Here is a 27,824-nt window from a genome sequence, read left to right on the forward strand (position 1 = left end):
TCCGCCAGCAGCTCCGAGCTGGGTCGCAGCTTGGGGGCCGCCCATGTTGCCCAGCACCCGCAAATGTGTGGGACTGAAGGGGTCGTGGTCGGTGAAGAGCCCTTGGGAAGCCCTGCTGCTGAGGCCGGAGGAAGCCCCAGGTTCTGGAGGCCTCGAGGCCGCCCCGGCCCGTGACCCACGCCGGCCCAGCTCATGGTGGGTGGAGACGCCCGGAGGTAGGCTCGGAGCAGCGCTGGCTCGCCGCACACCCCAACCAGGCAGCGTCTGCACCCCGCGCGGGCTGCAGCCAGTGGGTGAGGCTGTGATGGCGACGGCTGAGTGGCTGAGGGAGATGCAGGAGATAGATGCACAGCAGGAAGTGAGGTGGGGAGCTCGGCTGAGGGCTGCACACAGGCACCTCTCGGGGGCCCGAGCCGCGGGGCCTGCCCCACACGGGGCTGAGGAGGGGCCGGGTCCGCAGGCCCCCCGGGAGCTGCCGAGCGCTGGGCCCCCTTCCAGGTGAGCCCACCCCCTGGGGCTGGGTGGACTAGCATCTCCCAGGTCGGGAGGTCGGGAGGTCGGGTGATGCCCTGGGAAGACTGCCGATGGCAGGGGCGGTGGGAGGGGAGCGGCGTGAGAGCCTGGGGGAAGGGGTGGGGGTGCTCGCCCGGGGCCAAGGCGACCTCCCCCCCCTGCTGACCCCTCCCTTGCTTTCCCAGCCCCTCAGGGGGCGGCCGGGGGCATCACCTGAGAGCGGCCTGGGCCTCAGAGGGCCAAGGCGGGGACTCGGGGCGTCCTTAGGTCCCAGGTTTAGGCTCCGGTGGGCACGGCGCCCCTGGGCCTGGTCGCAGCTGCCCCCCCCACCTCCCGCCGGCTGAGCACAGCCACCCTCCGGGTCCTGCTCCAAGCAGAGCTCCCCTCCGGAGGCGGCGGCGGGAAGGGAGTGCCAGGGCTCCGGCCTCCGGCCTCCGTGCTTCTGGAGGAAGGAGGGGCCTGAGCCTTGGGGTTTCCTGTGTGGGAGTCAGCCCGCCCAGGGGAGGGGGCCGCCCCCAGCACCCCTGTCTTCTTGCCCCCAGGCCTACCTTGGCTTCGCAGGATGGGGCCACAGGTGCCCCCAGCCCCGCCTGTCCTCTGGGCCCTAGGGGGCCTTGCCCTGCTCCTCTGGCTGTGGGCACTGTGCACGGCCTGCCACAGGTATGTCTGGCCCGGGGCGGGGAGGGTGGGTGGGGGGTTCGGTGGGGGGCGGGGCTCCGAGGGGTTGCTGGGCCGCGGGTCAGAGGCTGGCACCTCGGCCCCCATAAACACCCCCCTTGCCCCCAGGAAGCGCGCGCAGAGGCAGCAGCCCCCGGGCCGGGTGATGCAGGCGGAAGCGGTGAGTGCCAGGCTGTCCCCGGGGCCAGGGCGGGGCCGGCACAGGACCCACCAGCCTTCCTTGCCCCCAGTTGCTGCTGAGACGACACCCGCTCTGCACCCTCAGCAAGTCCGACACCAGACTGCATGAGCTGCACCGGGGCCCCGGCGGCTGCAGGGGTGAGCCCAGGTGGGAGAGGCGGGGCAGGGGGCGGGGCTTGCACCCCCAGCGAGCGCACTGCCCCCCAGTGACCTCTGTCTTGACCCCACCCCTAGTCCCGAGGCCTGTCAGCATGGATGTCCAGCGCCCGCAGTGGCTGGAGGTGTCCAGAGGCAGCAGCCGACCTCTGGTGGCCTTCTCGCCCCGAGAACCGCCCTTCTCACCGGCTGCTGCCTCACCTTCCATCGGCCCCGAGGCCACCTATTCCAATGTGGGGCTGGCCGCAGTCCCCAGGGCCAGCCTGGCAGCCAGCCCCGCGGTGTGGGCAGGGGCACGGCTCACCAGCAGCCGTGCCAGCCCTGGGCCTGAGCCCAGACCCGAAGTGGCTGAGTATGCTTGTATCCGGAGGCTCAAGGGAGCAGCTCAGGGCCCCCAGGGCCTGGGGCAGGGAACGGCCGCGCCGACCCCAGCTGTTGAGGTAAACTGAGGCTGGGCCGGGGTAGGGCTGTGCGCGCCCTTGAAGGAGCAGGATGGTGCCGACCGCGCCCTGGGCTTTCTCTCTCCAGGTGGACATCCTGTACTCCAAGGTCAGGAAGCCTAAAAAGAGGGACCCAGGGACTGCTGCAGACCAGCTGGACCCCAAGGGCAGCGACGCGGTTCTGGCTGTGGGAAGTGACCAGTCCCACGAGACCCTCCCGCTCGGGGGCCTGGGCAAGGATGACGGCCTCCTGGAAAATGTGTACGAGAGCATCCAGGACATGGGGGCCCAGGGCGCCTGGAACCCGCTGCTCCGGCCCGAGGGCACCTGCGCCGGGCTTGGGGGCTCCCGGCTTCCCCAGCCTCAGCCTCGGAGGAGTCTCCACGGCCCCACCTGTTGAACAGCCACGTGTAGGCTCCCGTTCCCTGGCTCCCCGCCTGCGAGGCCCCTGGGGCCCTGGCTGCCGCCCTCTCCCGAGGCCTTAATAAATCCCTTGCGGGCGCCCCGCAGCCCTGCCCCGCAGCCTGCTTTCCTTGCCGCCGGGAGGCCCGGCCGGGACCGGCCGGAGGGGCCCGTCCGCCGCTCAGGCCTCGCGGGACCCTGCGCAGGGGGCAGCTCCGGGGCGGCGCCCGCGAGCTGACCGCCCCGGGGTGGGGGGTGGGGGTGGGGCCTGGGCCCTGGCCCGGAGGGAGCGCGCCGCCGCCCGGCCCCTGCGTTACGTAAGCTCGGGGGGCAGGTGGGCAGCCGCGCGTTAAAGGACAACCTGCTCCCGGGAAGCCCGCCAGCGGCCGAGCCCCTCCCCGCGCCCGCAGCCTGCGCAGGACCCGCCAGTCACCGGGCTCCGCGCTCCGGGCTCCCCGCGGGGGGGCGGGGGCGGGGGCGCCGGGGCTCCGCGGGGCCGAGGGCCGAGGGCCGGCGGGGGGCGGGCCGGGCCTCGCGGCGCCAGCCAATGGGAGCGCGGCCGGCCCCGGCCCGGGATGTTGACACGGCGCGCCGGCCAATGGGCGCGCGGCGGGGGCGGGCGGGGGCGGGGCCGCGGGCGGGGCGGGGCGGGGCCGGCCGGCAGCTTCGGGCCGCGCGGCGCGGGCGGCGGCCGATCGCGGGCGGGGGTCGGCGGCCCGGGCAGCCCCGCCCGGCCTGGGGCCGCGTCCCGAGCGCCCGCCCTCGTCGCTGCAGCCTCGGCCCGGCCGGCCATGGAGGCCCAGCGCCCTCCGCCGCCCGCCCCGGGCCGCTGCCCCCCGCCCCGCGCCGCCGGCCGGGACCCCGCGGCCGCGCCCGTCTCGGTGCTCGCGCCGCCGCAGGTACCGGGGGGCGGGGCGCCGGCCGCGCTCGGGCGCCGCGAAGATGGCGTCGGCGCTGCGCGGGCTCCGGGCCCGGGGCGGGGCGGGCGGGCGGGGGGGGCTGGGAGCCCGCTGAGCCTGCCCCTTCCGCAGGGCGCTGCCGTGGGCGGCGGCTTCGCGGGCCCGGAGTTCGCGCCGCCGCGGGAGCCGGAGCCGCGGGCCGCCCACCTCGGGGCCCCGGGGGCGCGGGCGGGGGCGGCGGGGGGGCCCCGGACGCCGTCGGCGCACGTCCCGGTGCCCGCGCAGAGGTGAGCGGGGCCCCGCGCGGCAGGTGCGCAGGTGCGCGGGGCGGGGGGGTGCGGGCACGTGCCTCCCGACCCCCACGCGCGGTCCGGCCCCGGCCCCGGCCCCGGCCCCGGCCCTGCAGCCCCGGAGGAGCGGAGCAGCCGCGCGGGGCGCCCAGGCCCCCGCGGGCCGGGCCTGCGGGCGGTGGAGGACGCTCGGGAGGCCCGGCCTCGGCTGCGGCCCCCAGCCCCGCCCCAGGCCCGCCCCAGCCCCGCCCGAGCCCCGCCCGAGCCCTCCCGGGCGCCCCACCCGCGCTGGGTCCCCAGGTGGAGGCGGGCCGGGCCCCCTGCTCGCACCGGAGCCGCGGCCGCTGCCCCTCCCTCCCGGGCTGGCCGCGGCCCACGGCTGCTGTTGCACAACCCCGGTCACTGTGTGACCCCGGGGCGGCTGCGCCCGGCCGGAGCGGGGGCCTGAGACCCCGGCCCAGCGCGGTCCAGCTCCGGGCCTGAGGGAACCACCGCGAGCGAGCCCGGGCTGCAGGGGCGCGGGCCGCGGGGGGACCCCGGCTGCTGGTTCCCGGTGGTTCCTGCAGACTTGGTCTGTAACCCGAGCCGGGGGAGGAGCCGGGCCTCCAGCCCTGTGCCTGGAGGGAGGGAGCTGGCTCGCTCACACGCGTGTGCACACACACACACACACACACACACACGCGCGAGTGCCCAGGCCTGCACGTGTGCTGGGCCAGGGGAGGGGCTTCAAGTACTTGCTGGACGCCACCCACGTCTCTTCCAGAGCCCCCCCAGGGAAGTCCCGGCTGGATGAGGTCATGGCTGCGGCCGCACTCACGAGTCTGTCAACCAGTCCCCTCCTGCTGGGGGCCCCAGCTGCAGCCTGCAGCCCAGGTGAGACACACACCTGGCCTGGGTAGGGAGGGCAGGACCCGTCGTCGCTAACCGTGCGCTCGCCCACCCCTTGGGGCAAGGGGAAGTCCTTTGCCTGGGACGCCGCCACCTAAATATCTCGTGAGGCCGGAAACAGACACCAGGACCCCCGTGCCCCTCCAAGGCCAGCACCGCAGTGCCCCGGGTCTGTGAGCCTGTGCCCCCCACTTGCACCTGGCTGGCCAGGCGTGCCCCCCACAGGGTGTCCCTGTGTGTCGTTCCCTGTGTTGGGGAGCCCGGATCTCAGGCAGTGGGGGCCAGTTGCTCCCGGCCGCTGCTTCCTCCAGAACGCTGCACCCCCCACGCTCACCTGCAAACAGGCCCAGCGTGCAGGGGCTTGCGGCGGCAGTTTCTGCCGGGCGGCCTGGGCCCGCCAGGAGCCCTGACATGGGTGCCGGCGCGTCCCCACAGAGCCTGGCCTGGAGCCCTGGAAGGAGACCCTGGCGCGGCCACTGGGCAGCTGCAGCAGCAGCAGCGGAGACTGGGGCTGGGACCTGGCCAGTGACCAGTCCTCTCCATCCACCCCGTCACCCCCACTGCCCTCCGAGACAGCCCATTTCCTGTTTGGGGAACCTGCCCCAAGGAAGAGGAAGGTGAGCCTGAGGCAGCCCTCAGGGCGGGGTGGACACGGTGGCCAAGCCTGACCACCAGCCCTTGTCACCCAGAGCTCAGTGCAGGTCCTGTTCCAGTGTCTATGGAAGCGGTGTGGGAAGGTGCTGAGCACGGCCTCCGGGATGCAGAGACACATCCGCCTGGTGCACCTGGGGTGCGGTGGGGCCGGCAGGTGGGGGGGGGGGGCAAGCCGGGTGGACCAGGGCCTCAGCTCCCGCCCGTGGTGTCCCCAGCAGGCGGCAGGCAGAGCCGGAGCAGAGCGACGGTGAGGAGGACTTCTACTACACAGAGCTGGACGTTGGCGTGGACGTGCTGGCAGACGGGCTGTCCGGCCTGTCCCCCGTGTGCCCCACGGCCCCCGCGCCGCCCGCCTTCCCCCGCCTGGAGCTGCCCGAGCCACCCAGCCTGTCCAGCCTGCTGCGCCCGCTGGCCCTGCCCCGGGTCCCGCTGCTGAGCTCGGCGGCACCCCGAGAGGTGTGCCGCGGGGACGCCGCCTTCCGGGGGGGCGAGCCCCGGGCAGCGGCTGGGGGAGGGTCGGGGTGCTCAGGCCCGGGAGAGGACGCAGCTGTGTCTCCTCTCAGGGCTGCCTGGCCCCCCTCCGCCTGGAGCCGCAGCCCGCCGCCCTCAGGACCTGCGTGCCGACCCTGCCCTCCAAGCTTGGCGCCAGCCCGAGGTGCGTGATGCGTCGAGGGGCCCGGGCAGGCGTCAGGCGGGGAAGGGCCCGGGCCAGCCTCAGCCCCCGCCGTCTCCGTGTGCCCGCAGGAAGCCCCGAGGTGATGCCAAGAAGTGCCGCAAGGTGTACGGCATGGAGCACCGGGACCTGTGGTGTACGGCCTGCCGCTGGAAAAAGGCCTGCCAGCGCTTCCTGGACTGAGCGCCGCCCCGGCCGCCGGCCGCCAGGACTGGGAGGAATAAGCTACCCACCCCCCCCCCCCGCCTCCCCCGCGGCAGGGTCTCTGGAAGCCGCTGGCCCCCCCAGGGGGTGGGGGCGTCCCACCACTCAAAGTGCCTCTGAAGAAACCAGCCTTTTGCACTAAAGCCAAACCTCAGGGCTGTCCCCTTGGCCCGAGGCCCCCAGGGTGGCCCTGTCAGGGTGCGGATGGGATGGGCCGCACGGGGCCAGTGTGTGATGCACTTTGAGGGGCGACAGGGAGGGGCCTCCCCTGCCCGCACTTAACCTGCCGGTTCCAGGGCTCCGGGGGCTGACATTTGTATCGCGAAGCTCAGGTGTCTCGGGTCTGGGCCGCGCCAGGCAAGGAGAAAAATTAAAGATGTGGGGTTTTTCCAGAAGCCGTGTCTGCCTCCTGGGGGGAGGGACGCGGGACTGAGACCCTGGCACAGGCGGGCGTGCTGGGGATGGGGAGGCCGGGCCGCGGGCCGCAGAGCTCCGTCCCTGACGCCGCGGGAGGGGACGCTGTGAAACACGAGGCGTCGGCTTGAGCAGCAATTTCCCAGTTTATTGAAAGTGGAAGCTTTGCAAGAATGTCTAGGCTAACCCGTCACAGGAAGGAGACGCCCCAGGCAGGCCCAGAGCTCACCCCGCAGGCGGCAGGTGCGAGACCAGCAGAGGATATCGTCCACCTGCCCTGTGGCTACAGACGGCGACAGCTGTGATTTCCTGCCAACCGCTCACCAAAGTCTTCTCCCAAATATTCCGCACATCTCCGATACAAACACAGGTTTATGATCGTTAATATAAAGTTGATATAATATAGATTATCCCCAAGGAAAAAAAGAAAACAATTTTCAAACACTGCCCTTTTTTGTCTGTTTTGTTTTTGTTGACAGGTTGGAAGCATGTTGAAAAAATAAATATTTAAGAAAAGCACACACACAGCACCCTCACTACAAGTAGTTCCGAAAGGGCCACATACAAAACACAATATAGAATCTAAAAAATAAAAACAACCATTAAGTATGGCTTTCTTAAGCGTTGCACATGTCACAGAATGAGCGAAAATAAGATCATCTTTCATAATATTGCAAAAAGTTCCAGTTTTTGCATTTTCTCAGAGTTTCTTTTTTAAAAAGGAAGATGTGCAAAGTTGGAAGCAGTAGCTGTGTCTCTCGCGTCGAGGTCCCTGTGCGGTCCTGGCAGTGTTATGACTGTTTCCCAAAACCCAGAGTCCAAATGTACAACCTGGTCAGGATCCAGAGCTTGATACAAAAGTCCTAGGGCCCCGTGCCCCCCCAGCCCCAAAGAGCGCGCCACTCCACGGACTGCATCTCCCACTTTGGTGTTGCAAACACCAAAATACAGACACGAACAGAAAAGTACAAAACGTGAAATGTAATCTACACATTTTTTCCTCTTCATAAAAAAATATTTATTCGTTTAAACATTGATTTAAAAAAAAAAAAAAAACCAGTCACGTAAAAAAAACCCCTTCATTACACTCTTCTCCCTCGGCGCCTCCTGGGAGGTGGTGCGGTCGGCGGGGCGCGGGCGGGACTGGGCCCCGGGCCGGGACAGTGTTGCTTTGAAGGAAAGAGACGCCCGGTGGCACCGGCAGCGCCCAGCGGGGAGCGGGTCAGAGAGCAGGTGTCCTGAGAGCGGAGGCGGAGGCGGCCGGCGCGGCCTGGGCGGTGGGACCGGTACAAAACCCAGAGACACTGGTGGTAGCAAAGGTCTGGTTTCCAAATACATTTGTAAGAAAGTGGGGCGGTTTAGAAAAGGGTCCGAAGGTCGGGGGGTGGGGGGGACGCAGCTCTGAGGCCCCGTGAGCGGAGCGCCGGCTCCGAGAAAGGCAGCGAGGGGAGCTCCTGGCGCCCCGGGTGGGGGGGGGCGGGCAGGGTGCCCCGTGGAGGGGGCAGGAGTGGGGTGGGCAGGGCCCCCGGGAAGGGCGGGGGGGGGGCGGCCCTGCCCCTGGTCCCGACCCCACGACCCCCACGAGGCTGCAGGCCACCTCCCCCTACCGCCGTGCATGTCTCCCCTTTCCCCCAGGAAGGAAGAGAGGGGCACGGCCCGCAGCCTGGGGGGGCGGAGGGGGAGGGGAAGGGGCCTGCAGGCCCGGCCTGGGTCTCTACCAGGCCCGCAGGTGCCGCCCGCACGGCCGAAATGTGGGCAAAGTGCGGCGGGGGCGGCGGGGAGGGCCGGGGCGCCTGTGCGCCCCAGAGAGTCTGGCCGAGAGGCGCCCCCGAGGGACAGCAGGACGGCCGGGGAGCGTGTGCGGCCACCCCGAGGCCCCCGTCCCCCGAGGCCGGCCACCACGCGGGGAGGTGTGGGCAGCACGCGGGGCGGCACCGCCCGGGGTTAGCAGCAACAAGGCAAGGCCACCCAGGAGGGTCCGCGGGGCTGGGCACGGAGGGTGGCATAGCTGGGGCCGCGACCCCGGGCCCCGAGGAAGTGCACGCAGGACGCGGCGCCCAGGCTCCGAGGGACGGAGCGGCCGGGTGGGAGCACCGACCCGCAGCAGAGCAGCGCGCTCCCGCCGCCACGGGAACATAGCACCTGGGGGTCCTCGGCCGCGGGGCGTCTGCAGCTGTTGGAAGTGAAGCACCAAAGCCCGGGCCGCCACCGCGACACGGGCCGCGACCGGGCTGCCGAGGAAGGGGGCGCAGAGCGGGGGCGGGGGCTCCGGCACCGGACCTCGGACTACGCAAAACCTGCCTCGACATCCCCGACGCCACCACGGCGCCCGCCGGGCCGCCCTCAAGGCTCCCAGGGTGCCTGCGCACACGTACCTGCCGGGGACCCTCCACGACCCGCAGACATGTGGGAACGGGCGCTCGGTCTGCCGCCCCCGGGTCCCCTGCTCGGCTCTGGGGGCCCGGGCCCGGGCGGGAGCCGATCCTCAGAAATGCATGCGCCCAGCCCAGGGCCTAGGAGATCCAGAAGTCCTTGTCGGGTGCCCCCGGGGGGCTGCCGGGTCCCCGCGGTGAGTCCTCGTCCTTCTCGGCCGCCAGCAGCGCGTCCTCGTGGGCCAGGCCCACCTCGTCCTCGTCTTCGCACAGCTCCTCCTCCCCGTCCCCCCGCGGGTCGTCGGGGTCCTCCAGGTAAGGCCCGTCGCCGGGGAACAGCTCAGGAGAGCCCTCGGCGCCCCCGCTGTCCAGGGGTCCGGCCACGCCTCGGCCTGCGCAGTCGGCACACACGCCGTGGCGCCGCGAGCCGTGCTTGATGCCCACGCTGGCAGCCGACATGAACACACGACTGCACAACTTGCACACGTACTTCTTGTCCTTGCTGTGGACCTGCGGGGGGACGGGGCGGTCAGTGCAGGGGGACCAGAGGTCGGTGCGGGGCGGGGGCGGTCAGTGTGGGGGGACAGGGACAGGGACGGGGTGGTCAGTGCGGAGGGACGGGCAGTCGGTGTGGGGCAGTCGGTGTGGGGGATGGGCAGTCAGTGCAGGGTGGAGGGGTGGGGGAACACAGGGCGGTTGGTGCGGGGGGCCGGGGCGGTCAGCGTGGGGCAGTCGGTGCAGGGGCCAGGGGAGGGCAGGGGCGGTCGGTGCAGGAGGGAGCAGCACAGTTGATCTCAACTCCTGGCCCCCCCTGAATTCCCCAGAGTCCCGGAGCAACGCGGGAAACCCCATCACGGTGGGAAGAACAGGGCCAGTGGCATCACAGTGGACGAGGTCTGCTGAGCGGAGTCCTTGCTCCGCACCTGGAACGGCCCCTGACCGATGGGTCCCTGTCCTGGGTGCTGCACCGTCGGAGGGACCCCGTTGCCTCCAGCCCGGTGTCTCCACAGACCCTCAGGAACAGCCCGCCCTCCTGGTCGCGCCTTCCACAGACCCCGACGGCAAGATCACGGCTCGAACCTTCACTGCTGAGCAGTGCCGACAGGCCGGGCCCCCACACGTTCTGATTCTAGAAACGGAGCCTCGGACCACGTGGCCCCGGGACCCTCCCTCCCCAGGGCTTCCTTAGCCCCTTCCGAGCACTGATCTGAGAGCAGGCCTGGCTGGGCAGCAGCAGGCGGCACCCCCTGGGGTGCTTCCGGGCCTGGGCTCCCCTGCAGAGGCCTGGGGGCTGTGCCAGGACGCCCGGGAGCGACAGAGGTGTCGCAGGGAGCCACTCGGCCAGCACCAGATGGCTGGGCACCTGTCCTAACAAACAAATGGCAGGAAGAGAGTGGGAGGATGCAGGCGCCATGGCAACCCGTGGCTCATCCTGGGTGGGACGCGGCTCCCGAGACCCCGCCGTCCACACGACTCCCGGCCCCTGCGCAGCACACGCAAGCGCCACGTCCACACAGAAGGGCCCCTGCAGGACGAGCTAACATGGAGAGCCCTCACTGCCACCTGCTGCCCGCGGGGTTCAGCTGCGTCCCTGCAGTCGGGGGCCCCCGACTAATTAAAGGGGAAGATACAGAGCTGCTTCTCAGAAAAAAGCGAACCTGCACACATTTGAAGTACATTTTCAGGGATGTGTGATCCTCCCCGTGGCCCACGCAGGAGCCCAGGATGGAAATCCGGCCCCGTCCACGGGCACCGGGCCACGAGCACACTGAGCGGATCGTTGGGATCCACGTTTCCCGAAGCGGTGATGTGGTTTTGCTAAAGAAACGATGTCATCACCCTCAGACACGCCTGTCCTGTCCGGCGCTGGGGCGCACCAAGCAAGCCGCCGCTCCTCTCCCGAGTGGGAACAATGTGGGCACCGGTGGACACACCCCTCTAACCTCTGTGGCTCCCGGGGGCTCTGCAGAAAGGGACGCTCGGCCCAGGGCAGCTGTGGGTGGAGGCCTCAGGGCACCGCAGCCACTGGCCTCACAGACCTGCTGTCTGGGGCCGGGGCTGCCGCTGCCCCGCTCGACCCCGCCGGGGGCGACACTGCAGGCTGGGGCCACGGGACGTCCCTCAGTCAGTGGGGCTGCGCTCCCCCCGGTCCCGGGGCTGCCCCCCAGCTCTGCCGCCTGACCCCAGGGAGCCTCCCTGGGCCTCGTCCCCAGTGTCCTCCTTGGAAGATACAACAACGGGCCAGTGAGCCTGCCCCGAGCTGGGGGCCAACGGCAGGATCCACGTGGGGGAAATCTGGGAGCCGCAGCCCCCCCACCCCACAGACGGGCGCACAGCAGCCCCCCTCCTCCACGGCTCACCCTGCCAGCAGCCAGCCGCCCTCCCCCAGCGCCCGCCCCCCTTGAGCTGGGGCACCCGGGTCACCTCGTCGCCCCGATGCGGCCCCCACGCGTCCTGGGGGGTCTGCTCCTGACGGGCAGCGGGTCGGCACGCGGGGGGTCCCAAGCCTGTGCACCCCGCAGGCGGCTCCCCACACCTCTGGGGTTCCCTCCCGCGACGAGCCCCGAACCCCGAGCCCCGAGCCCCGAGCCCCAGTGCCCTATCGCGGCCGCCGCCGCCCAGGGCCACCTCCAGCGCCTCGGCCCGGGCCGCCTTGAGCCTGCGTCTCGGGAGACGGGGGACGACGCGGTGCAGGCTGTGCCGGGCGGGGCTCACCTCGCCGCCCGGGCCTTGCCCCACGGGTCCCGGCGAGTCTGCCTCCTGCACCGACCACCTCCCCTGTCGCCTCCCGCCCGGCCAAGCGGATCCACGGCCCGGCGCACCCCGAGTCCTGGCTTGGGAGGCCGCAGGGAGCCGGGGGGGGTGGGGCTCGGCCGGGGCAGGGGTGACCCCGCGGCGGGACACGGGCCGGGGCCAGGGCGGGAGCTCGTCGGGCGGCGGGCTCGGGGGTCCCGCGCGTCCTGGGCCCCGCGCGGCAGCCGCCCCCGACCCTCGGCCCAGCGCGGGGGAGCCTGGCCGGTCCCCGCCCCCGCGCCCCGGTCCGCGCCCCCCGGCCCCCGCCCCCGCCCCCGCCCCCGCGCTCACCAGCGTGTGCCGCTTCATGTGCTCCCGCCGCGTGAACTTCTTGCCGCAGATGTCGCAGGGGTAGGGCCGCTCGCCCGTGTGGGAGCGCATGTGCCGCTTGAGGATGCACTGGTGCATGGCGGAGAAGCTGCAGTACGGGCACTTGAACTTCTTCCGGATCACGGTGAACTCGTTCACTGCAACGACACGGCGTCAGCCGCGGCCCCGCCCCGCCCCGCCCCGCAGGCCCCGCCCCCTCCCCGCCCCGCAGGCCCCGCCCCCGGCAGGCCCCGCCCCCGCCGGCCCCGCCGGCCCCGCCCCCTCCCCGCCCCGCGGTCCGTACACCGCCCCGCCCCGCAGGCCCCGCCCCCGCAGGCCCCGCCCCCGCAGGCCCCGCCCCCGCAGGCCCCGCCCCCGCAGGCCCCGCCCCCCGCAGGCCCCGCAGCCGCGCACCCTGTTCCCCCGCAGCCCCCGGCCTCGGGCCCACCCGCCGGCGCGTCCACCTGCCCAGGAGGAGAGGCGCCGCCGCAGCCGGGAGCAAACGCGGGGCGTCGGCGCACGACCGGGACGGGACACCCGCCCGACAGACCAGGGAGGCCCGGCCGTGCCCAGCCCGCCGCCGGGAGGCAGAGCGCCCCCAAGCCTCGGCCGCGGCCTCCCCGCTCAGCTCGGGCGCAGAGGTGCTGGCGCGGGGGGCGGACGCGGGGGGGGGGGCGGGGCGGACGCGGCCTCCGCCCGGGGTTGGCCCGCCCCGCCCTGCGCTCCCACATCTCGGGGCCTGGCGTCAGGCCGTCCTGGCTGCGGGCGGCGCGGGGCGCGGGGGGCGCGGGGGGCGCGGGGCTGGCACTCCGGGGTCCGGGGTCCGGGGTCCGGGGTCCCCGCGCAGCCCCACCGTGCAGGGCGCCCCCCCGGCGCCGGCGCCGGCCCCCGCGAGCGAGCACCCAGCCAGCAGCACGTTAGCCCGAGGACGCCCTGAGCCGTCACCGCCCCGGGCTGGGGGGCGACCCAGGTCCTGGGGGGCCGGGCCAGGGGCCTGCTGGGGGCCGCCCGCCCTACAACCACGGCCGCACCGGCACCAGCGCCCCAAACAGACCGCGGCCCCCCACCGTCAAGAGCGCGGGCCGAGGCCGAGGCCCAGGGGTGCACACCTCGGCCGGGCGTGTCCCGGGCCCCACGAGGGTCCGTGTGCGAGCCCTGGACGCCGCCGCCACCGCCCCTGCAGGCGCCCAGAGGAGGCAGAGAGGAAAACCAATACCCCGAGCAACACGGCCCACGAGAGCGGGACCCGGGAAAGCTGAGGTCACCCAGGGCCCCGGGGCGGAGGGGTGACCACCTCTGTCCCCACAGCACTGCGCCACCCACTGAGCCACCCAGAAGCGGGGACCCTCACCACCGTCACCCCAAGCCACGCCCACGGCCCCTAAGTCCACTCTGCTGGTCCAACACCAGCCACGGACAACTCACCGGGGAAATGACCCCAAGCACAGCGGCCCCCAGGCTCCCTTGGGCTGGGCTGGTTCTCACACCCCCTTAAACGTGGGGAACAGTGTTTCCTCTTTTTCTTTAAGTAGGCTCCACACCCATCATGGGGCTCGAACTCACCACCCCAAGAGCTCCAAGGTCCTACGCTCCACTGACTGAGCCAGCCCAGCGCCCTCAATCCGTCTCTGCTGGGTTTCTGTTCTTTTTTGGGGGGTTTTTAAAGTGTTTCTCCCAAGACCCCTTAAAGAGCATCTACATACCTAAGCAACCCGTATTTATTTTCCAGCGAGACCACCCACGAGACGTGCTGCGAGTGCCGTCCTCCCACCGTGCACCCAAGAGCTCTGGGCCCCAAGGCCCAGTCCCTACGGGGACACTCCCAGGAGGACGTGCACCCCTACTCAGGCCATCACGGCACCAGCAGCAGGCCGTGTGCACTTCGCCACAGCTCCCAGCGACGCCACAGCCTGGATCCCGGCCGCCTGCTCGCCCCGTGGATGCCCACCCGCCGCCGCGTCCCCGCCAGCATCACGCAGAAGTCCCCGTCCTGTCCACAGAAGTCAAGCATCTTCTTACACTTAGGAGCTTCTCACATGTTTGGTCGCATGTGTGCAGGGCGTGCGTTTCGGGGACTGGGGGTGGAAGGGGGTGCCACCCTGGGGGAGACGGGAGCTCGGTGGGACCACCCGGGAGGCCCAGGATGGCAGGTGGGAGCCACACACACCCCCCGCGCCCACGAACATGACCTGGTCAGCAGCCTAACATCTGCGGAGAATCTTTTCCACAAACACATTTTTAAAACATGAATTGGAGGGACCCCCTGGGGGCTCAGCGGTCAAGGGTCTGCCTTCAGCTCGGGCGTGACCCCGGGTCCCAGGATCGGGTCCCACGTCGGGCTCCCCACAGGGAGCCTGCTTCTCCCTCGGCCTGCATCTCTCAGGAATGAATGAATAAAATCCTTATAAAAGACCACAGGATTGGGACTACAACGTACAGTTTCAGAGGACAGCTTCCACTTAACACGTGGCGGCCATCTGTCCGTGCAACCCCTTCCAGCCACGTGGAGACGCTGCTGTCGAACACCCACGCGGCTTCCGTGGGTCGGCCCTATGGACCACGACTCGGTGGGGTCCCTACAGGAGTGCGCACGCATCCGATCGCCTCCGGAGCGAACACTGCCTGGCTGTCCCGGCTGCCACGCTCCCTGCGGAGCCACGCTGGGTGTGACGGGACCCGACGCCCGTCCTCGCTGGCACGCACGGCCCACGGCTGGGGACAAGAGGGAGACTCTGGGCTGTGTGCAGAGCCAGGGAGCGGCCACCCTTCCCGAGGGAGCAGCTCAGCCTGTGGTCCCGGGGCAGGGGGGGCTCCGGCGTCCCTACGGCAGGACAGGGGACAGGGAAAGCCGCGCACCCGGCCCGCGCCCTCCGCCGTCCCTCGGCCCCGACACACTTGCCGCCGTGGCAGCTTTCCGAGGCACGGCGATCCCGCTTTTCCACTATCACCGAATAAAGCAAAGGCGCCACCCACTCCGGGATGGAGAGGGGGAAGAGAGGAAATGAACTTTTATGTTATTTTATTTAAAACAACCTTTTTTTTTGAGAACGTATTTATTCATGGCTTCTATTCTGCTTCCATAAACACGAAAGTTAAAATGCTGAATTATGCATTCTGGCCGTCTGTATTTAACAACGCAGACTTCCACGTGAAAAAAAAAAAATCTGTGTCCGTGGTGAAGTACTGCGTTTTTTTTTTCTTTTCCCTAGAAAAACAATCTAGAACGCACAGGCAGGGGTGGCCGGGCGGCGACCGGGAGCAGGGCCCACGCCGTGAGGACACGTTTTGGCGTTTCCTGTGCTCGTTTGTTGCCTCTGCCAGAGCAGCGAGGGCGGCTTCACGGCCCGGACACGTTCCCTGCGAGGCGCGGGCGGGGGTCCTCGCTGGGGGCCGGGCGCCCTCCCATCTGTGCCTCCTTCGTGTGGCCCCTCGCCGTCCCTTATAAGGACGCACGTCCTTGGATTGAGGTCCAGCTTGGGTTTTCCAAGGTGATCGGACTTGGCTGCACCTGCAAAGACCCTTCTTTCCCACTTAGGGTCCCACTCGCAGGTTCCAGGGATTAGGACCCGGCCGGCTCTTGCGTGGGGGGCAGCAGTCCACCCCTCACTTCGTGAACGGCATTGTGAGCACGGAGGAGAGACTTCAGCGGCTGTCGTGACTGAAAGAGCTTCCTCTTGGAGGGAACCTAAGGCTCGTACAACCTGTGATTCGCAGCCTGGGGCCTTCGAAGACTCCCCACGCCGGGTGGGCTCCTCCTTGGGGCCGCCGGGAAGCCCCGGGAGCCCGTGTGAGGCGGAGCTCGAGCCGCTGGGAAGGCACCCACTGGAACCCAGGCTCGGGCCTCTGTCCCAGCCCACGCCCACGCCCGGGTCGCGGCCCGACGCCAAGGGGAGGCTCGGGACCAAGAAGAGCGGGGCCTCGGGGGCCGCCGCCGGGTTGTCCCCACCTGCCTCTGGTTTGGCAGAAACGCGGCTGCAAGAACAGCAAGTGCCACGCGCGGCCGCCCACCCTGGAGCCCCGGCCTCGCGACGTGCGGCGATCAGGCCCTGGAGGGAGATGCGCCGCGCGACCACGTCAGACTCCCAGGGGCCACGCAGGTGCTCACGGGACCCGCAGGTCGCGGCCAGACGTGCGGGCGGGGGGGGGGGGGCGGCCTTCTGCCCAAGAGCACGCGCGCCTTCCCTGGTGGAACCAGCTGGATCTCGCCCTTCTTCCTCTGATGGTAATTTCCAGAAGACTACTTCGAGGACGTTTCAGAAACGGATGCAAACACGGACCCCACATTCTGCTCCTCAGCCCTGAGGCTGCCGACCGCTCTGTGCCGGGATTGAGCGATGCTCCGAGGAGCCCAAGCTGTTTCCCGGGGGCTTCCTGACCCAGAGCCCGGAGGGCGCGGGTGTCCGCACACTCCCCACACTCCTGAGGCCCGGCCACGTCGCTGCCCCCCTCCCCCCCGCGGCCCAGCGATGCCCGCCCCACCTCCGACCCCGGGCGTCTGCTGCAGGGCTCTGTACTGCGGGGCGCACGGGGGGGCTTTGGCTTCTCTGGCCACGCAGTCTGCAGAGGTCCCCCTCCAACTGCCCCACGCGGCGCCTGTTCCCCTTCGCCGTGTGCTGGATCCAATGGCACGACCCCACGACCCCACGGGTGGTGGTGCCCACGCGGCTCCCGGGTGCATCCTCTCCCTCCTACTGGACACAGCCCGATGGCGGGTACCGGTTCCACTCGGGGAGCTACAGCCGAGCGGCTTTCCACGCGGCCGACCAGCCACGCGTGGGTCCCAGCGGCTGCATCTTTGCGGACACCCGCAAGCCCACGCGCCGTCGGAGCCCCCGCACCCGGCCTTGCCGGCGGCCGCCGCCCAACACGCAGAGCCACAGGTCGACTGGCTGCCCGGGCTCCTCACCGGTTCACTGCGTTGCCTGTTTGAGGTTTCTATGGGTCCCGTATCTCGGTACGAACCCGCCACTGATTTACGGCAAACGTCTTCTCTAGTCTGTGATGGGCCCTTTCGCTCCCTTAAAAGTATCTTTAGTGGAGAAGTTAGTAATTTAAAAAAAAAGATTTTATTCATTGATTCATGAGAGACACAGAGAGAGGCAGAGACCCAGGCAGAGGGAGAAGCAGGCTCCGTGCAGGGAGCCCGACGGGGGACTCGATCCCGGAACACCGGGGTCACGCCCTGGGCAGAAGGCGGCGCTCAATCCCTGAGCCACCCAGGGATCCCCGGAATCAGTGATTTTTAATGATGTCCATTTTATCAAGTGCTCCTTACGAGCTGCTGAAGAAACGACCGCCCTGAGCGAAGCCGTCGTCCCAGGCCTCCTTCTATAAAACCTGTTACTTTCTAGGATTAGGCGTTTGCTCCAGCCCACAGCGGTGTCTGTGCCTGGCGTGGCTTACAAGCCCGTTCTCCTCCTCGACACCCACGTGGCTCAGAAGCCCCCACGGCCGCCACCACCCAGCCCTGTCAGGGCCCGGGCGGCTCCCCTCGGCGCGCGGCTGGCCCGTCCACCCCCTCCCCCGGGCCGCACCTGCTCGCCGGTTCCCGAGCCTCAGCCCCTCCCGGGTTGGCCCATCCAGGCCATAGTAGCTTCCCCCAACTGTGCCTTTCGCGCGCAGCCAACGGCCCCGCGGCCTTACCGAGCCCTGCTCCTCGCAGCCGTGGGGCCGAGCCCCTGCACCCCGCGGCCCCGCTGCCCCCGCCCTGGCCCCGCGGGAAGGAACCGCTCGTGTCTCCACCTGCCAAACACGTCGGCGTCAGTTGCTCACGGGATCTCCGTGTTACTGTTCTGATACCCACAGGAGCTTAGCGCTCCTTTTCATACCTTTTATTATAACCACCGCTGTCCTCTGTGCGAGTCCGTCACTTCGGATAGGAACACGGTGCCTTTTTTTTTGTTCAGTTTTCTTTGATTTTAAGATTAAAGGTGTTTCCTTGGTTTATCTTTTTTTTTTTTTTCCTTTTTTAAGGACTTTAAAATTTATTCAGTTGAGAGAGCGAACGTGGGCGAGGGGTGGGAGGGCGGAGGAGCAGAGCTGAGGGGGCAGCTGGACTTGGGGCCCGACCCCAGGACCTTGGGACCATGACCTGAGCCGAGGACCGACGCTTCACCGACAGGACCCCGAAGGCGCCCCGAGTTGGTTTATTCGTCTTTTTGCTTTAACGCTGTCCTTACCTATGAGCTATGTCACCTGCGAAGAGTAGAGCTTCTCCAAAGCAGACCTTTTCATCTTGGGGTTGGAGCGTTTGGTGCACGTGTGACGATGGCACAGCCAGGTGAGATGTGCCATCCGTCTCCTCTCTGTCCCTTGTGCCTATTTCCAATGAGCCAAGTGCTACCGCGGGTCCTCTCCTGAGAAGCTGAGCCCAGAGGGGCTGCGGGAACGCCAGCGGCCCCAGCCGGCCCAGACCCCCGGCGCCGTTAGCGTCTACATTACACTCCCATTTGTCAAAAACCCCGTGAGAACCTATCCGTGGTGCCTCCAGCGATGGGGACGGCTCCTGTTCCTCGGAGGCCACTCGGCTGGTGGCCCGAGGGCTGGCTCCAGCCCGTGGCCGGGGCAGCGCCACACGCGTCTGTGTGGACGGCACGCGTGCGAGGACACTCGGCGAGTCCGGGGCGCCCCTCCTTTGCCAGGACCCTGCGGAACACAGGCCTCCTTTGCCGGCTGCTCGAAGACTCCCCTCTGTCGCCGGCCTCCTGGGCTTGGACTGTCACGGGCCCCCGTGCGTGTGGAATGCGTCGTGCTCAGGGTCACGGAGCTTCTGGAATCTTGACGTGTCTCATCGGCTTCGGGAGACTAAACCGCTGTCCCCGGGTGCCGCTTCCGCCCCGTTTCTGCCTCTCTGGAGATCCAGTCGCCAGCACATCACACACTTTGGCCGTGTCCGTGTGTCTGCTTCTCCTGCACTCTCGTGTGCTCTCCCCGTGAGCTTCCGCACGGACACTCTCCAGTTCGCCACCTTGAGGTCGTATCCAGGCTGCTGTTCAGCTACGCAGTGAATCCCTAACTTCAGATGTGCTAACTCCATTTCCAGAAGGTTCCCTGACTGTGTCAGCACCGGTGTCCCCCACCCGCCGCCCTGGCTGGGATTGTCCCGGCGCTCGGCTGTCCAGCTGCTTTCCGAGGCCCCGGGCAGGGCGAGGGCAGCGGTGGCACTTCCCAGGCCGCCGGGCTTTCAAGGCGGCTGTTACATCGCGGCCGTTACTTCCGAGCGGACAGGGGAGCACCACCTTCGGCCCCTGGAGCTTCGCCTGAGCGCGGCCGGGGCTGGGACTCGTCGCACGCGCCTCAGACCGCGGGGACGGCGGCGGCCCGGGCTGCCTGCCTGGCCTCGCTGCCCCTCGGGCCTGAGCGCCCGTCCCTCCGCCCCAGCAGCGCGCCTCCGCGGGCACCTCTGCTCGCCTTCCCCACCTGGCCGGGCGGCTTCCGCAGGGATCCCGCGAGTGAGTGTCGCTCGGCGCCAGCTCGGGAGGTGAGGGGGCCCTGGGGCTCCTTGTCCTCAAAGATCTGCCCCCGGCCCCAGCTGCCTCGGACGCCCGAAAGACACCCCCGTCTCCAGGCCGGGGAGCACTGCCGCCCTGCACTTAGCCTGTTTCCTGCTCCGATGTGCCGCAAACATGCCAGGAACGAAATCTGGGGTGAAAGCACAGCTTCCCCTGTGTCCCCCTTTTCTCTCCAGCCCTTTGCTGGCCCGTCCCCAGGTTCCATGTGTGTTTGCCAGATTTTCAAATACTTTTTTCCTCGAGATACGTGCTAGTTGTGGCTGAAAGTAGAAGTTCAAAGAGTTTTCAAGTGTTTTCTTTAAATAAAATCCATGCCTTTTCCCCAACACCCGAGCTATGTGCAAGTGCAAGGCCAATGATACTTAAGACGAGATTATACATTTTTAAGTTTGGGGTTTTGTTTTTTGGTTGCTTTTTATTTTGTAAACACTACACCCAACGTGAGGGCTTGAACTCACGACCCCAAGATCAATGAGTTGCATGCTCCACCGAATGAGCCAGCCAGGGGCCCCTAGGTCATTTATTCTAAATGCGATCTAAAAAAATAAAAATAAAAAAAATAAATGCGATCTAAAATGGCAAATCAACATCCCTAAGTGAGCAGCAGCCTTCACTTCTGCGCACGTCCGTGCAGACGCACACGCATCCACAACGTGACGCCGAGTCTGTGGCGTCTCTCACTTCCTACCATACGAACACGGTAAAAAACACTGAAAGGCCCGACGTGAACACAGACGTGGAGCACGTTACGTGCCGGTAAACACACCTAAGTAAGAACCTTTTATTACTGAGATTCTCTGTGTTCAAGAGAGATTAGTGATCCATTGAGAAGTTTCTTTAAAAAAAACCCTCTGGAATTCATCATGAGCTATGACATTTCAACGAGAAATTCAACAAAATGGAAGATGTGGAATTTCTAAACCCACGTGCTGAAAATGTCAATGTTACACGCCTGTGCAGTTTTAAGGGAAATTACGTTCGACGTAAGAACAAAATCAAACAGCCTCAGTTCTAAAACTGTCTCCGGCGCCCCTACCGTAGGACCACCTACCACGACCTAGTTCTTTCAGATACTATGGAATCTGTCCGAAACGTTTCAACTGTTTTAAAGTTTTAAAGATTTTTTTTGTTTATTTTTGAGCTCTCCCGACCCAAGGTGGGGCCCAAGCTTACAACCCCGACATCAAGACTCGCACACTCTTCCCACTGAGCCAACCAGGTGCCACGTTGTTTTAAAATTTTAACAGAAGCTTTTTTTTTTTTTTTTTTTTTTAAACGAAAGCCTTTCAGTTCAATAGCACAGACTCGCCCCAGCCTGTGAGGCGTCCCTGTGAGCCCCCGGCCCCCACTCCACCCACCCTGGGAGAAGTCAAGGAGCAGCACCCACTGGGCCTCCGTGTCCCCACCCGGGCACTCAGGCTGCTTCTGCCACAGTGCGTCCACGCGTAGACAAGCAATCCGAGACCTCACAGCTCAAAGATCCCGCAGACCCTTCAGAAGCAAACCGGGACCCAGATGAAGCCACGAGGACTGGACCTCTTGGAGGGTGACCTGCGTCAGCGGGCCTCTTCACGACCCCCTAAGCCTCTCGGGACACCTGGCTCTGCTGGGTCTTCAGAGCTCGCTCAGCAAGCGCCAGGCCTGCGCAGGGGCAGCGGGAGCGATCCCCGACCACCGCCGGGCGCGGGAGGGGAAGACCTCTGGCCCACATCCGCCTCCGGCCGCTCCCGAGCCCCTGGGGTGCCTGCTTCTGTCCTCAGGAGCCACGAGCGGCTGGGCCGACGGGAGCCTCTGTGGCCTGGACAGCGCCCCACGGCCACGGCCACCCGCTGCGCATAGTGAGCGGACGGGCCGTCTCCCTCACACTCGGAGGGGAACGTGGGCGACGTCGTTCCAAGAACATTGCGGCCCGGCTCTGTCCTTGGATTTCGGGGTATCACACGGGTCGGAGCGACTCGGTTCCCTTCTCCAGGGACGGCGGCGTGCTCTTCTGGGCCCACAGGCGGCGATCCTATGGGATCCCGGTGGACGCAGGCCCCGTCGCCAGGAGGCTGGAGCACACGCGTCCCCCCTGCCCATCGGGGCCCTGAGAGGCCTCCACCAGCTGCCGGCAGAGGACGCAGCCCGTAGCTAAGCTTGCAAGTCTCACGCCGACACCTAGTCCGGCTCCGCAGCTGCCCCCGTCCTGACGTGGGTCTGCCGTCACCTGGTAGCCGCCGAACCTGAACAGCAGGCCTGGCTGCGGCAGAGGCGCGTGGGCACGTCTGCTGGGGCGCAGACACCGACGCCCGGGCAGGCCTCTCCAGCCTCGGAGCTGTCATACGTGGCACAGGCATCGGATTCCATAGGGCGCCTCCCTCGTGGCTCCTCTGCCGACTCCACAGGTGAGCCCACCAGGCCCGGGGGGCGCGCTGGCCATGCAGCGTGCTGGCAGCTGGCCCCAGGCCCCCTGGGCAGGCCCGCGGCCCCCACACAGGCCCACCCTGGGGCCGGCTGGGGCCAACTCCAGAGTGGGCCTCGCTGCCGAGCCCAGGGCTCCAGGTGTCAAGGGGCATCGATCTAGAACAAGACACAGACAAGTTACAGGTGGTGAGGACGTGGTGACACCACCTCTTAGCAGGTCCCTGCCCGGCCACCATGAGGACAAGCGGCCCCACATCTGGGAGGGCGAGGCTACGATCAGTTCTCGATGAACGGCCTCTCAAAGGAAAAACCCACGCTAACAGAACGCATCTCCCACCAGACCATCCTGCTGGAAAAGCCCGCACAGGAATCCGTTCATTAATCTCAAAATCCAAAACGTGTGGTTAAGCTCTTCTTGAAGATTTCTTCGTCTCCCGGGAGGCAGCCAACCTAACAGACCTCTCTGCTACCAACAAGCCCCCTGCCCCGAGAACAGGAAGGATTGCTGTGTCCGTGACCTTCCCGAGGTCCCTGGTCCGCGACGCTCACGCCACCGCCCAGCACGGCCTGCGGAGCCGCCTCGGGACCAGCCTGCGCTCGTGTACGAACGAGATGTCCTCACGTCAGGGGGAGACGTTCCCCGTGGGAATCTCTTAACTTCTACAGGACAGCGTACTTGGGTTCAAATTTACTTAAACGTACGTCTGTGTTACATAAACACGGAAAGGAGCAGCGCGGGCGGGACGCCAGTGGGGGCAGACAGCAGGTGCGCTGTGCTGAGCGAGCTGCCACCGCGACGCTGTGCGCCTGAAGTGGCCTGACCCTGCGCATCCGTGTTGCTTCAAGAGCACCCGCGTAGGACACACGTAATACAAGCGGCAGCTTAACTCTGCAGGACCGAGTGACAGTGGCTGCCGCGGGGCGGGGTCTCCCCTCCCCTGACCGAACTGAGCCTGCAGGAGGTGGCGCGGACGCTCCCTCTGAGCCCCGGGGCACGTCCGAGGACCCGCCAGGGACGCGCCCGAGTGCACGTGGAGTTCGGGGCACGTGCGTGCCGGGTGGGCAGCTGGTCCGGGCGGCCCCCCTCGCGTCTTACCTGGGCCGGGGGGGCAGGGCCGTCCTGGGCTTGGTCTGGCCATTCCCCAGAGCGGGCATCCCGGGCTCTGGGTGCAGGTGCAGGGGCCAGAGGGAGGGGCTTCTGCTCTGCGATCAGCATCCCCCCAAGAGTGAGTCGGGCTGGTGCCAGGGCCTAGGAACACAGGAAACGAGTCTCACCCACGTGAACGAACACCAGCTGGTGGGCTTGTTTCAGAGAGTTCCAGGAGCGCCGTGCGTGGTCTTGCTGCTGTGAGCAGAGCTCTGCTGCGTGACGGAGCCTGGGTCTTCCTGGAGGTGGGTGTTCGGGTATTTGTGGCAGCTCGCCACCCCCAAACAGCAGGGGTCTCCGCACGTGACTTGTCTGGGGCGGGGTGTCTCGCCCAGAAGCAAAGTGATTACGACAGAAGGTTCCAGCACAGAACGTCAGGGCCCGTGGTGCAAACACGGAGCCCACACACCTGTGGCCTGGAGAAAGGCTCTTCCGGGAAACACTTCACGATGTCGAGCTGGCTACAGGTCTAAGAGCGTAGTGACACCGCCCAGTGCCCTTTTGCAGAAGTTGTTTAAAATTCCAGTGTCGATCCAGAATCAAGAAAAGGTCCTTGATTCGTTCTTCACACATAATAAGAAATAATCTGTAAACCACAATCAGAACAGAAGCCAGCTCAGCTGTTTCCTGCAAAGTCTCCCGCGAACAGGGGAGGGTGGGCACAGCCGGTGGCTCCCCGGGGCCTCCCGAGGTCTCCCTGCGACAAGCAGGGGGGCACCTGGCGCGTCGTCCTACCCAGACAGGACCGAGCACCGGTAGCTGTTCGGGGGGAGAGCCCCAGCTCCTTTTCCAAAGCAGTATCTACGGGTCAAACGTGGACAGCGCTCGGGGCGACGGCCTGCGGGCCGGAGCCAGCCTGGAAGCCGGAGGGACCAGGCAGTGTCACGCCCGTCCTCCCCCGTCCTCCCCGACCAGCGCGGCGGCTCTCCCTCCCGTGTCCTCCCGTGACTCCAGGCAGCCGGTGTTCGTGAGGGTCCGAGCAGGTGACGCCGGGTCCAGGGCCCACCCAGATCAGTGCACGCTCACAAACAACCTGTACACCAGAGCCACGCGTGAAGCCACAGCCAGTGCTCATCACCGTTCCTACTCGCGGAGCAGCGACTACGAACAGGCCGGATGCTCGCCTAGTACTGAGAACACAGAAGTGAACCAGTCACATTAAAGCTAAGTCCAAACAAAAAGTACAGAAGGTTCTTTAACCAGTTAAAGACCAGGGATCTGGAAAGAGACCACGAATCTAAGGGCCGAGCCAATGTGCTTGGACCCGTCAGACCTCCCGCGGAAGGGTCCACACCGTCCGTCTGGCGACCGTGGGCAGCTCGGTGCCGCCTGCACGTCCAGGGTCCTCTGGACGTAGACACCTGCGACCGTGATCAGGACCGCAGAGAGGGAGCACGCAGACGCCCCACGGTGCCCCTGCCTGGGGGAGACCGGACACACCGGGGATGGGCCTCGAGTCCCCCGGGCAGCGCAGCGAGCGCCGACATGCTACCTGGGAAACGTCACACCTTCGCCGCCTTTCTCCAGCCACGAGCCCACGTGTGCCAGGATGCAGCGTGGAGCCAACCAGGGCCACCCCAGAAATCACAGCGGCCTCGGTCCCTCCGCAACATTCAGCCGCCGGGTGCTCCCCGCCCTCACTGCACCAAGGTCTGGGGACGCCCAGCAGGCCACACAGCCCCCTGAGCTGAGGGCCCTTTGCTATCGGAGCCCCAGGAGCCTGGGGGGTCTCGCCCCCGGGACACGCACCCCACCCCTGCCCAGCTTCGCTACCCGTATGCGACGAGCTGGCGGGTCCCTGACACACACACACCATCCCTGCTCACGAGGGCCTGGGGCTCCGGTGAGCCGGCGAAGGCTGCAGGAGGGGGTCCCTGTCCCGACGGTGGGGAACACGCCGGAGCCAGGCCCTGCTGCCCCGTGTCCCACTCAACAGAAAACTCGCTCCCGCCGACAAGGGCGCGTCCAGACTCTAGCGGTGGTGGCGGAGAGGCGACCGCTGTGGCTTCCCCCGGCCCCGATGCCGCGCCCTGAGCACAGAGAGAAACCACGCCTGCCCCCGGGCAGCCGGCCGGCGGACCGCACGCGGAGTGGCCTCGGCTCCCTGGGATCCGGGGCTCAGGGTGTGCGGCTGACACCGACGCCCTCCACGGTGACAAATGTCTCCAGAGCAGGTGCCCGGACAGGTCGCCACAACCACGTCTCAGCCACTGGGTGGCAGCTCGGGCCGCCCACCAGGGACGGAGGGCAGGCTACCGCCGCGGCCGAGCACAACGTTTTGGGAAACAAGGTTTTCATCTGAGTATTTTCATTCTCGTTTTTAGAAGACGTCAGAAGGTGAGATTTTAAAATAAGCCCTTCCCCTGGGGTCCCGGGGCGGGGGAAGGCTGCGGATGCCGCACCAGGACTGGGGTCCAGACCCCCGTGCGGGGCCCACGGCCTTTGGGTCAGGCCCAGGCTGCGGGCAGAGGCTGACACACAGGACACAGAGAAAAGCACTGAACACCTCCCCCCCCATTCCCAAGGGGCAGAGGCACTGCTCTGGCTGCAGACCCGCACGTGGCGTTCACACGCGCCTTAGGGGTTACAGGGGTGGACGGGTGTGCCCCCACCTGTGCATACGGCCACAGATTCCCGGCATCCTCCGGCGCTCCTGCCCGTCCACCCCCCAGGGCCCTGCAGGCGTCCTGGTCACAGGGCCCCGCAGCCTCTGCCGGCGGCACCAACACGCGGGAGCACGCGGCGCTCACTCTGCAGACGCTCAAGGCCCCAGACGCGCGCACAACGGCTGTGACGCACCTTCCCACGGGGCCCGAGGCCGGGAGAGCACGCCTGGAGTCACGCAGCCCGGCCGCGGGGCGCTCAGCTTAGGCTCTGGCCTCCCGGCCAAGTCCCGGGAGCTGGCCACGGCGCCCACGCTGCGGGGACGCTGGCCCGGCTCGCGAGAAGCGCAGGGCAATGCAGCGACAGAGCCTCGCTCCCCCGCAGTCTTCACTGGCCGCAGCTTCCGTCGCGGCAGCACCGGGGCTCGGGCACCTTGGCGCTCACGAACCCGAACTTGTATGACGACGCTGTCGTCTTTCTTTAAATTAGAGCAAAAATGGAAACAAGCAGTTTGCAAACCCCCGACACGTCAAAGGGCCTCGCTTCCTCCGGTGGCGCTCGGGAAACCACAGCATCCACCCTGGTGGGCGGCGGGCGGTGACTCAGGCCCCGTGCGCCCCCGTGCGCCCGCTCGCACCCCCCACGCCCCGCCCCCGGCTGCGGCGCCCCCCCCCCATGGCCCCACAGCCCGCTCTGCTCCGTCGGGCACGCACGGTGAGCGCCACCCGGGCCCAGCACGCTTCCCCGGGACGGCAGGGACGCAGGCACGCAGCGTCCCCAGGCCAGATCTTCAGGGCACCGTGGCTCACTCCGGGCGGGCACCCCGTGGCTAAAAGCCCGAAGCCCCCGAGCGGGGGGGGGGCGGGGACGTCCCGGGGCACCCGTGGCTAGGGGCCCCCTGGGCTGCTTCCCGTGTCGGTGTGTCACGTGCTCCCGGAGCCTGGAATGCCGCCGGAGACACTGCAGCGCAACGACACCGACCGTGCAGACGCGCGTGCCGCCGGGCGGGGGTAAGCGGCGTGAGCAGCGGAGACAAAGGGTCCGCGCCGCGCTCCCCACCCGCGCAGGCCGGAAGGCGGCGGGCCGGCAGGGGGAGCCCGAGCCTGTGCCTCCGCGCAGCGCCCCCCCCCCCCCAGCCCCGGGCTCCGCTTCCGGCCGCGCCGCCAACCTGGACGAGGTTCTGGGCTCAGATGCCTCGATCTCCGTCTGAGACACTCGAGCAAGCGCCGCCGTCGCCCGGAGAGCACGCGGCGAGCGCCTCCCCCGCCCCACGGCCACGGGCCTCCGCACAGCCTCCCGCGCCCCCGCGCCCACCGCGTCTCCACCGACCTCGCTGCTCCTTCCTAGGCGGCGCGACGGGGCGGCACTTACGGGACAGGGAGTGGGTGCCTTTGGGCAGGTACTCCAGCAGCAGGGAGCTGTCGTCCCCGAGCACGTCGGCCTTGAGAGACAGCAGGCTGTTCTTACTCATGAGTGCCGCCCGCAGGTTGGCCACGGCCGTGGCCTGGTGCAGAGCCTCGTCCTTCTCGGGGGTGAGGGGCGGGCCCAGGTAGCTGGCTTCTCCTCCCAGGAGACCCTCGTCCACGTGGCCGTAGAGCTCAGCCCTCTCCCCTCGGCCGTCAGAGCTGCTGGCCTCGGTGACAGTCAAGTCCGCACCTGGCAGAGGAAACACAGGGACACGCAGGTCATCTTCGGCTCTCCCAGGGGACCCGCGCACACGGAGGAGCCTCCCCACGCCCAGCTGCTCGTCCTCAAGTCCGACCCGCTTCTGCCCCAGGAGGGCGGCCAAGGCCTCGGGTGGGCGCTGCGCTCAGAACACGGCGGGGGCGGGGGCGGACAAGAGCAGGGGGACCCGCTCCAGACTCTGCCCTGCCCGGAGCCCCAGCTGTTGCATGCCCTCAGCACTTCCACCTCCCACAGAGGAGGCGACGCTCAACACGGAGGAAGGGCGGCGCGGGAGAGCGGGACTCTTGTGGAAGCTCCGAGACCTCCGCTTTGCCATGGGGCTCGCGGGGCGGACACCAGGGCGCGGCCAAAGCTGCGGAGGACACCATCCAGCAAGCGAGAAGGCCCGCGGGCCCATCCCTGGAGCGTGGGACACCGGCCTCGCTCAAGCCCCCCGCCGGGCGCGGCGCCTCCGTGAAGCCAGGAGGAGGGAGGCGGGAACGCGGAACATCCACAGAGCAGCCGCCGGACAGGAGAGCCCACTCCGAATGCAGAGAAGGCTCACAACTCAGTCAAAACAAAAATAACCCCAGTCGTGGTTTTTTACATTTTTTAAGTTCAAATTCAAT

At 67.7% G+C, this 27,824-nt stretch overlaps 3 protein-coding genes across 8 annotated transcripts in view; 2 read left to right on the forward strand and 1 right to left on the reverse strand.

Moving 5' to 3' along the window:
• The first annotated feature begins 2 nt into the window (after window positions 1-2).
• On the forward strand, window positions 3-2,483 carry LIME1 (Lck interacting transmembrane adaptor 1). 2 transcript variants are annotated; one of them, XM_072801771.1, is made up of 6 exons: window positions 3-215; window positions 1,056-1,173; window positions 1,300-1,351; window positions 1,422-1,509; window positions 1,606-1,967; window positions 2,056-2,483. In XM_072801771.1, exons 1-6 carry the CDS (start codon window positions 44-46, stop codon window positions 2,365-2,367), a joined length of 1,104 nt encoding a protein of 367 aa, XP_072657872.1. In that variant the 5' UTR covers window positions 3-43; the 3' UTR covers window positions 2,368-2,483. The 2 variants fall into 2 exon arrangements, with proteins under 2 accessions (XP_072657872.1, XP_072657873.1); XM_072801772.1 differs by having other exon boundaries at window positions 72-498.
• A 677-nt stretch (window positions 2,484-3,160) lies between these two features.
• SLC2A4RG (SLC2A4 regulator) lies at window positions 3,161-6,838 on the forward strand. The gene is made up of 8 exons (XM_072799743.1): window positions 3,161-3,268; window positions 3,401-3,555; window positions 4,322-4,431; window positions 4,882-5,063; window positions 5,136-5,236; window positions 5,316-5,556; window positions 5,664-5,755; window positions 5,845-6,838. The coding sequence occupies exons 1-8, from the start codon at window positions 3,161-3,163 to the stop codon at window positions 5,954-5,956; spliced, it is 1,101 nt and encodes a 366-aa protein (XP_072655844.1). The 3' UTR covers window positions 5,957-6,838.
• ZBTB46 (zinc finger and BTB domain containing 46) overlaps window positions 6,519-27,824 on the reverse strand; it is a 52,691-nt gene continuing 31,385 nt past the window's right edge. For 3 of the 5 annotated variants that reach the window (XM_072801782.1, XM_072801783.1, XM_072801784.1), the window contains exons 3-5: window positions 26,902-27,186; window positions 11,848-12,023; window positions 6,519-9,273 (exon numbers count right to left, since the gene is read on the reverse strand). In XM_072801782.1, the coding sequence (XP_072657883.1) occupies window positions 8,905-9,273; window positions 11,848-12,023; window positions 26,902-27,186 (830 nt within the window). In that variant the 3' untranslated portion in view covers window positions 6,519-8,904. Of the gene's footprint in view, window positions 9,274-11,847; window positions 12,024-20,479; window positions 21,936-22,875; window positions 23,029-26,901; window positions 27,187-27,824 lie in introns of those variants that run through there. The other 2 variants (XR_012018870.1, XM_072801785.1) reach the window with 2 other exon arrangements.

Source organism: Canis lupus, chromosome 26 (genome assembly GCF_048164855.1).
Source record: "Canis lupus baileyi chromosome 26, mCanLup2.hap1, whole genome shotgun sequence".
NCBI classification, from domain to species: domain Eukaryota; kingdom Metazoa; phylum Chordata; class Mammalia; order Carnivora; family Canidae; genus Canis; species Canis lupus.